Source organism: Saccopteryx bilineata, chromosome X (assembly GCF_036850765.1).
Source record: "Saccopteryx bilineata isolate mSacBil1 chromosome X, mSacBil1_pri_phased_curated, whole genome shotgun sequence".
NCBI lineage: Eukaryota > Metazoa > Chordata > Mammalia > Chiroptera > Emballonuridae > Saccopteryx > Saccopteryx bilineata.
The window spans coordinates 70,583,494-70,593,674 of record NC_089502.1 but is presented as its reverse complement, the minus strand read 5'-3'; the positions used below and the strand labels follow the sequence as shown (position 1 = coordinate 70,593,674).

General features: G+C 38.1%; 1 protein-coding gene across 1 annotated transcript; it reads left to right on the top strand.

Annotated features, from left to right (window-relative positions):
* Nucleotides 1-4,822: 4,822 nt before the first annotated feature.
* SPIN4 (spindlin family member 4) lies at nucleotides 4,823-9,079 on the top strand. Its single transcript, XM_066250111.1, has one exon. It carries the CDS (start codon nucleotides 5,323-5,325, stop codon nucleotides 6,070-6,072), a length of 750 nt encoding a protein of 249 aa, XP_066106208.1. The 5' UTR covers nucleotides 4,823-5,322; the 3' UTR covers nucleotides 6,073-9,079.
* Nucleotides 9,080-10,181: the final 1,102 nt, after the last annotated feature.

The following is a 10,181-nucleotide window of genomic DNA, read 5'->3' as shown; positions in this document are numbered from 1 at the left end:
ATAGATAGACAGAAAGGGAGAGAGATGAGAAGCATCAATTCTTTATTGCGGCACCTTAGTTGTTCATTGATTGCTTTCTCATATGTACCTTGATCGGAGGACTTCAGCTAATCCAGTGACACCTTGCTCAAGGTAGAGACATGACTCAAACCAGTGACCTTTCACATCAAGCCATTGTCCTTTGGGCTTAAATCAGTGACCATGGGGTCATGTCTATGATCCCATGCTCGTGACAGTGAACCCACATTCAAGCTGGTAAGTCCGTGCTCAAACTGTTGACCTCAGGGTTTCAAACCTCAGTCCTATGTATCCTAGGCTGATGCTCTATCCACTGTGCCACCCCTGGTCAGGCCCAATGTCATTTTTTAAATAAATAGAACAAAAAATCACCAGGTTTGTATGGAACCATAAAACAAAACCTCAATTAGTCAAAGCAATCTTGAGAAAAAAGAATGGAGCTAGAGAAATCACCTTACCTGACTTCAAATTGTACTACAGAGCCACGATAATCAAAACAGCATGATACTGGCAGAAAAACAGACACACCAACCAATGGAACAGATTTGAGAACCCAGAAATAAAGCCACATATATGTGGACAAATAATCTTTGACAAAGGAGCCAAAAACACATAATGAAGAATAGAAAGCCTCTTCAATAAATAATGTTGGCAAAGCTAAAAAGCCACTTGCAGAAGAATGAAACTTGACAAGTTTGTCCCCATGCACAAAAATTAATTCAAAATAGATCAAAGACCTAAATACAAGATCTGAAACAATAAATTACATAAAAGAAAACATAGGTACTAAATTTATTGACCTTGGCCAAAGAGAACAATTTATGAATTTGACCCCAAAAGCAAGGGAAGTAAGGCCAAGAATAAATTGATGGGACTATATCAAACTACAAAGCTTCTTCACAGCAAAAGAAACCTACCACAAAACAAAAGGGCAGCCAAACAAATGGGAAATTATACTTGCAAACAACAGCTCCAATAAGGAGTTAATATCTAAAATATATGAAGAACTCACAAAGCTCAGCAACAAACAAGCAAACAATCCAATTTTAAAAATGGGGAGAAGCCTGGCCTGTGGTGGCACAGTGGATAAAGCGTCAACCTGGAAATGCTCAGGTCGCCGGTTCGAAACCCTGGGCTTGCCTGGTCAGGGCACATATGGGAGTTGATGCTTCCAGCTCCTCCTCCCCCCTGTCTCTCCTCTCTTTCTCTCTCTCTCTCTCTCTCTCTCTCTCTCTCTCTCTGTCTCTCTGTCTCTCTCCTCTCTAAAATGAATAAATAAAAAAAAAATTAAAAAAAAAATGGGGAGAGGACTTGAACAGATACTTCTCCCAAGAAAGACATACAAAGGACCAACAGATTTATGAAAAAAAAATGCTCATCTTCAGTAACCATTAGATAAATGCAAATCAAAACTGCAATGAGATATCACCTCACACCTGTTATATTGTCTATTTTTAAGAAGACAGATAATAACAAGTGTTGGAGAGGTTGTGAAGAAAAAGGAACCCTCATTCACTGCTGTTGGGAATGTAAACTAGTACTGCCATTATGGAAGAAAGTGTGGTGGCTCCTCAAAAAACTAAGAACAGAAATACCATATGATCCAACAATCGCTCTACTGGATGTCTATCAAAAAAACTTGAAAACATTGGTTCACAGTGGCCAAGATATGGAAATAACCAAAAAGCCCTTCAATAGATGACTGGATAAAGAAGATGCAGCACATATACACTATGGAATACTACTCAGCCATAAGAAATGATGACATTGGATCATTTACAACAAAATGGTTGGATCTTGATAACATTATACGGAGTGAAATAAGTAAATTAGAAAGAACTAAGAACTGCATGATTCCATATACAGGTGGGAAATAAAAACGAGACTAAGAGACATGGACAAGAGTGTGGTGGTTACCAGGAGGGGGGGGTGGGAGAAGAGGGAGAGAGAGGGGAAGGGGGAGGGGGAGGGGCACAAAGAAAACCAGATAGGAGGTGACGGAGAACAATTTAACTTTGAGTGATGAGTATGCAACATAATTGAATGACAAGATAACCTGGAGATATTTTCCTTGATCATATGTACCCTGATTTATCGATGTCACCCCATTAAAATTAATAAAAATTTATAAAAAAACACACTGATACACAAAGATACATGCATCCCCATGTTCACTGCAGTATCATTCACTGTGGCCAAGACATAGAAAAAACCAAATTATTTCTTTTTCTTTTTTTTTGTGACAGAGACAGAGAGTGCATCAGAGAGGGAAAGATAGGGACAGACAGACAGGAAGGGAGAGAGATGAGAAGCATGAATTCTTTATTGCGGCACCTTAGTTGTTCACTGATCACTTTCTCATATGTGCCATGACCAGGGGGCTCCAGCAGAGCGAGTGACCCCTTGCTCAAGCCAGCGACCTTGGGCTCAAGCCAGTGACCTTGGGCTTCATGCCAGCAACTTTGAACTCAAACCAGCAACCATGGGGTCATGTCTATGATCCCATGCTCAAGCCAGTGACCTTGTGCTCCAGCTGTTGATCCCACACTCAAGTCAGTGACCTCAGGGCTTTGAACCTGGGTCCTCCATGTGCCAGTCTGATGCTCTATCCACTGCACCACCACTTGGTCAGGTAATCGGGACGTTTTGAAAAGACAAAGCTGCTGTGGGAGATTTTAAGTCACCAGGACTCCAGCTTTCAGAGGCTTGTATAAGACTACTTGTTTCATTTAGGAGGATTTCTTTGAGTTAGAGCAGGGCAGCTGAAACCAATTATTTATTCATTTAACAAATATTTATTGAGTACCTATTCTGTGTAAGCCACTTGAGTTGTAAGATAAAAGGCCTTTCTTAAGTGGGTTTATAGTCTAGTGGGCAGACATACAAAGTAAACATTATATCATAGTGTGGTAAGGCCCACTGAAGCCATACTGTTAAGGAGTGGTCTAAGTATCAAAATCATAGTTTTAAATATATATATATTAAAATTATTTTGTCTCATCAGGCTGCTTTGTGGGGTTGTGAGCAGAATTCTATTAAAGTATACAACCAAAAATCTTAAGTAAATTGTTTTCCCTGCTTTGTGTGCCCTGTGGGTGGTCTTCTCTCACCGGTCAACTGCTCTTCTAAACAAAGAGACTTTGGCACATCTTGGTCTGGGGGATTACTTGGAGGACATTACTTGTGGAACATAATGGCAAGACATTTATACATATCTTCTGACTTTCATTGTGTAAGTCATATATATTCATGACTATGTACACACCACTATGCCATTCTAAAGAGTTTGGAAATGCCTTTCAGTATATGTAGTTTTTTTGTTTCCTTAAAATTAGTTTCTAATAATATTGGAGAGTTATCCCATCTCCAAAGTCCTTGGCCTAAAACACATGGTAATTTTGAAATATACACATATTCAGCCATCAATTGGTGTGAATATTAAGTTTTTCTGTCCCTGTCTTGAAAGGTAGTGAAATGTGGAGGTGGACAGTATTGTTGCCTTGCAGCTCTCCCCTGCTTTCTTACATTTCTCTCTGAATTAACAGCCTTTTTTACACATGTTGATATGTTGTCTTCTCACCAGTGATGGGTGGAGGAATGAGAATGTGGGGCTTAGACTTGCCTGGATTTTGTTGTTAATGTATAAAGTAGGACACAGGACTAAAAGTTTTACAGACATTGTCATTTAATCCATGTAACAGCCCCGTGACCTGGGGTAGAGAAATTATGGAGTCTTTGCTATCTTTCAGATTTTCCATATAGCATGCATTTTATTTATAATCAGAAAACAAACAAATATATATATATATATGGCACAAAAATCTTTTCTTTTTTAATTCTTCAAAATTTGGGTCACAATTTAGCTTCAATAACCTGTTTTTTCACAAGTCTTGTACTTATAAGATCTCCACATCATTAAATGTGCTTTGAAAATATGGTTTATATTAGCTCAATAAATCCATATGTGAATGTAAACTAGTTTATCTATTCTGTCATAAGACATTTAGGATAAATAATGGAACATCCATACAAAGGAACATTACGGAACCATTAAAAAATCACTTTTCAGAGTATTTAATAACCTTGGAAAATGCTCATGATATAAATGAAAAAAGCTATAAAGTTATAAGATCTCCCAATTTTGTGAAATATAAGCATAGATTTATTAATGAAAGAGAAATTGTAACATTTTGTGTATGTCTGGATGGTAACATTAAGGATATTGGGGTTAGTTTTGCCCTTTTTTTCATTGAATTGTACAGAAGCTCCACTGTGTCAGTACATCTCTTTTATATACAGAAGAAAAAAAAAGATTAAAAAAGCATTACCAAATAATCACATAGAAAACATAAAGGGGAGTTTGGCTCAAGATGGTGGACTGTACACAGGCTTTTCCTCCTCCAGTCTCATGTCCTTTTAACTGAAAGAGAATAATTTGTATGCACAAACTCTGCGTATGTGTGTGTTGAATATTATTATTTAAAAAAAAAAAAAGCTTTGTGAGGAATTCCTGGAAGATAGAAAGCAGATGGAGCTGCTGTGCAGAGGCTGGCGGGCGACAGGCGGCGGCCAGCAGAAGAGAGGAGGGGAGCCGGCCAGTCTGTCTCCGGTTCGCGGGGAGCGGTCGGGGGGCGCGTGAGGAAATGAAGTGAGCGCCTGGAACTCTGTGCACTGAACGCGAGTGCGCGCACTGACCCGCCCCGCCGCTGGCCCTGCTGCTGCGGGCCAAGCGGAAGGGGGAACGGCTGGGGGCGGGGCCGAGGCGCAGGCGGGCTCAGAGGGGTCCGGTTCCCGAAGCGGCAAAAGCCCTGGCATCAGCGGTAGGCCGAGCAGTGTAGCGCTGTGAAGCCCAGGCCGTTTGGACTCGTCGGAGACCCGCCGCCGCCAGCGCCTTCGCCGCCGCAGCCATCCTTCCTATCCCTTGCCCGCCATCCCCGCGGTTCCCTTCTCCATCTCCGTTTCGCCGCCGCAGCACCGTGGATAACAGCTAAGTGGTCAGTTCGGGTGGGGAGTCCGGGCGGGAGCGAGGCGCAGGCAGCCAAGCTAGAGCGCCATCTCCTGCGGCAGCCGCCCCTGCCGCAGACACCCGTCCTGGGCGGGAGAGAACACTGTCTGGAGGCCCGCGCTGTCCCGGCACCCGCGGTTCGAGTCAGAGCGTTTCTGCCAAGCCTGGTGAGATCTTTGTGCTTGGTGAAGGGAGACGCGGAAATCACGAATCAAGATCTCAGATTGGATAGCGTTGACTTTTTCTCAGCTCAATCGGGCAGGCGGCAGTTTTGACAGAACCTCCTTAAACCCTGAGCCATGTCGCCCCCAACTGTGCCCCCAATGGGCGTAGATGGCGTGTCAGCGTACCTGATGAAGAAAAGGCACACCCACAGGAAGCAGCGGCGCAAGCCCACTTTCCTCACTCGTAAGAACATCGTCGGCTGCCGCATTCAGCACGGCTGGAAGGAGGGCAACGAGCCAGTCGAGCAATGGAAGGGCACCGTGCTAGAGCAGGTTTCTGTGAAGCCTACTCTCTACATCATCAAATACGACGGCAAAGACAGTGTATATGGACTGGAGCTGCACCGAGATAAGCGAGTTTTAGCGCTGGAGATCCTTCCTGAGAGAGTGCCAAGTCCTCGCATCGATTCGCGCCTCGCAGATTCCCTGATCGGCAAGGCAGTGGGGCATGTGTTTGAGGGCGAGCATGGCAGGAAAGATGAGTGGAAGGGCATGGTCCTAGCGCGAGCGCCTGTGATGGACACTTGGTTCTACATCACCTATGAGAAAGATCCTGTCCTTTATATGTACACGCTGCTAGATGACTACAAAGATGGTGACCTGCGCATCATTCCAGATTCCAACTACTACTTCCCTACAGCGGAACGGGAGCCTGGAGAAGTGGTCGATAGCCTCGTGGGCAAGCAGGTAGAGCACGCCAAAGATGATGGGTCCAAGAGAACCGGCATTTTCATCCATCAAGTGGTGGCCAAGCCGTCCGTCTACTTCATTAAGTTTGATGATGATATTCACATTTATGTCTATGGTTTGGTGAAAACTCCCTAAATTCATTGTGTATTCTTTGCGAAATTTGTAGTACTACTAAATGTAAAATATGTCGTGTTCTTGTAATTGTGAACTTTTGAGAACAGTTTTGGTGTCAGAGATTTAGGAATTTATCATTATTACTTATTTGCCTCCAAATCTTACATGGATTAGTTCCACAGTTTTGCCCAAGTGTACTTTACTATCTACGGTATTGCCTTGTTCTGTAATTGAAAATTTTAAGTTGGGTGCTAATAGAATGTTGAAGTGTTCATTACCATTGGAAAAAGGAAAAACTAGGTAAAGAAAAATTAATGGTGTAACTCCACACCATATCTTTCCCCTGCACCCAGATAACAAGTGTTAAGAACAAAATGCATATCTTACTTTTTTCCCATTCTTTTACAAAGAGTTTGTTGCAGTTATTTCTGTAAAAATGGCAAGCCATGTCATTTCTCTGTAATTGCTTTTCTCACTTTGCATATCCATGAAATTCCTTCTGATCAGTAGCTGCAGATAACTCCCCCTCTCCCTTCTTCTACGCTACTGTCCCTACCCTCCTTTCCCTCTAGAATTTATTTTTGTATATAGTATTAAGATACAGGTACAATTATACATTTTGTTCACATTAGATACCTCATCATGCCATTACAGTTATTAAATACATCATATGTTCCCTTCTCTCTGGAACTTATTTTTGTATATGGTATAACATAGAAATCTAACTATACATTTCGTTCACATTGGATACCATATTTGCCATCACATTTATTAAATAAATCACCTATTCTCTCTGTCTTTCTCCTCCCATTTTTTTCCTCCCTCCAACAGCGGCATACACAGTACATATTTATGTAACAAAATGGTATTTAGCCATTCTGTTATTAATGGTCATTTAAGTTATTTCCTTTCTGTGTTTCACCATAGTACTACTCAATACATCCTGGTGCTTTTATTTCCATAAGGTAGATTCCTAGAAATGGGATTTTTAGGTAGGCTTATATATAATTTTAAAAGGTATTACAAAATTGCCATGCAAAATGAAAGTTCTCATTTCCATCATTCTTTCCAACACTAATGTTTGCAAATCTGAAAGGCAAAATATTTGTTGTGTTGACAAACTCAGTAAGGATTTTTGTTTGTCTTTAGAGGGGTTGTTTTGCTTGTTGGAGTTCTTTGTGATTTGTCAGTATTTATCCAATGTTCATTGATCTATTGAATCTTTGATCTTTTCCTAATGGATTTATAACAGTTTTTACTCTATTTGTTATATGATTCACATTAATCATTTGTAGCCCATATGTGTTATGATTTTTCTGTCCTATCATTAATCCTGATTTATTAATTTTTTTACTTCACAGTTTGTTTGTTTTGTTTTGATTTTTACTTTTTACATAGACTACTTCCTCTTTTTTAGCTTTTTGGTTTTCTGTCTTTTTAGATGAATGCCCCAACCCCAAGTCATACAAATGCACACCTGCATATTTTTTTCCCTAACAAGTTGAGGTTTCACTGTTTGATTCAACTGGAAATTCTTCTCTAGATGGTATAAGATTTATATCCAACTATACTTTTTGTTTACATTGTATACCTGATTATGCTATCACATTTGTTAAATAAATCATCCATTTTCAAGTTTCTGAGCCAGGTCACACTATTTTAATTATAGTGTCTTAATCTTAAATTTCAGACTCAGATAAAGCAAATTGCCTCCCTATAATTTTTTTTCTTTTATATAACTTGTCCTAAAGCATTAATTCTTTCATATGAAAATTAAAGGCAATCTTTCCACATTTTAAAAAATTGAAAATCTTAGAATTGTATTACATTTTTATATATATTTAGAGGATTATGTTAATATTAATCCTTAACATTCAAGAGTTTGAGTAAATCATTAAAATTTTTTTATTTTGTAATGTTCTTCATCTAGGTCCATCAACTCAGATTGAATTTATTTCTAAATATTTTTTACAGTTTTTGTCACATTTTGACATTTAGAATGTATATTTTCTCCTGCTCATTTTTAACTTGTTATGTTTGCCAATATAAACAAACTGGATTTTTAAAAAATTTTACTTTCTATTTAATCAATTTACTAAATCCTGTAAATTATACAAGGTTTTTTAAATAGAATATTTTTGACATTCTAGATATACAATCATTTCATCTACAAATAGAGACCATTTTATTTCTTCTAATGTTTATATTAATCATTATTATATTAGCTGGAGTCTCCAAAATAATAGTGAAAAATGATCATGGCAGACATGCCTCTCTGGTTCTTAATTTTTATGGAATTATATTTAGTATTCCCTAATAATATGGCATTTGTTTTTTATTATTGGCAAATAGTCATTAGCTAATAACATGTTTAGGGAGTTTCTTCTATTCCTGTTTTATATAGCATTATTACAAAAAGTGGCTCATAAATTTTATCAAATGTCTTTTTAGTATCTATTGATAAAATTGTATGTTTTTTTCTTAATATTTTGATATAATTAAAGTGGTAGTAATTTTATGTTGAACCAAACTTGTATTTCTGGAATAAATCCTACTTGGTCATGGTGTAATAATCATATATATTGCTGAATTTTATTTAAAATTATTGCATTTGCATTTCAAAATGAAATTGTTTTCTTTCTTGCACTATATTAAATTTTTAAATTAAAATTGTGCTAGCTTAAAAATTAATTGGTGAGTTTTCAGTATTTTCTTGTAGTCTATCTAGAACAGTTTAAATAACATTAGAATTATTTGTTCTTTAAAAATTAGCTAGTACTGACTTATAAAACAATTTAATCCCAGTGACACTTTTGATGATAAATATTTAATCAGCTTTCTTAGCTCTTCAATTGTAATTGGTTTATTCAAGCTTTCTATTAAAATAGACTACATATTCTCTGTGAAATACAAAGTTTGAAGTTTTACCTATTACCATGTTTCTCAATTGTGTTATTCAGATTCTTTATGTACTTGTGTGTTGCATATGCATATGTCTTAAGATATGTTTAATTCTGAAAACATTGTAATAAAGTCATAAGCTATAATGGTCTTTGGAACTCTCTTTATATTTTATTTTTAAAAATTAAAACATAACATGGATAGTATAAAATATATAACAAACATCTGTCTACCTTCATCTAAAATTAACAAATGTTGGTATACTTTTTCTCCTCAGAGCACACCTATGCCTTTCCGTTCCCCCTCTTCCCTCTCTCCCCTCTTTTCCCCTACAGGCATACATCTCCTAAACTCTAAGGGTTCCCACAGGAGGAGACTTGCAACAAGAGGACCAATGGGCAGAAGCAACTCATTCTGGGCTAACCCCTGAACCTATCTTCAAGGCCCCCTTTACTCTGACTTCCCGGTGTAAGTTCATTTGTTTCCCATAAGGTTTCTAGAGTGCTTAGGCAGCCCTGGGCTCTCCTGTTGCTTCTTCTGTTCTAGGATCTTCTTCTTTCACTGTCCCTAGTTTTAATAAACTTACTCTCAAAATTTAAAAAAATTAATTGGCAGATGTCAACATTTTGTCATATTTGTTTTAGAAATATATTTATATTTTTTAAAATTCAGAACATTACAAACAATAGATTCCTTTCCCAATACCGTAATGTTTCCTTCTCCTGCAGAGGCAGACACTATTATGAATTTGGTACAGACATTGCCTGTTTTATATATTTACTGAAAATATAACCATAATCAATAATAGTATTGATTATTGTATTTTTTAAAAGTTTCAAAATGAATGGTAAACTTTAAATCATGTGGGAATTATTTTGATTTGTGTTGTAAGGATCATCTTTTTTTTTTTCTTCCCAGTTGGGAAATGGATTACAGCAACAAAAAACAGTAGTAACACTGGCTCTCGAATAGAGGTTGCTGTTTTAGGTACCTTTACCACTCCTGATACCCAGGGAGATTAGACCTTAGCTACAGCACTGTCAAGTGACTAAAAAAGACAAAATTTCTGCTCTTATGCAGTTTGTATTTTGGCTGTAACAAAGCAGTTACTCCCCACTCACTCCTGATCACAAGACAAGAGTTAGGTCTTATATTTCTCCATGATAATTTGGGGTCATCCCACATCTTGAAACTCAGAGGGAATCTGGGGCTAATCTAGCACTATTTTA

Excerpts from the sequence above, each read along its gene's own strand:
- SPIN4 (XM_066250111.1), top strand. The coding sequence starts at position 5,323 with ATGTCGCCCCCAACTGTGCCCCCAATGGGCGTAGATGGCGTGTCAGCG.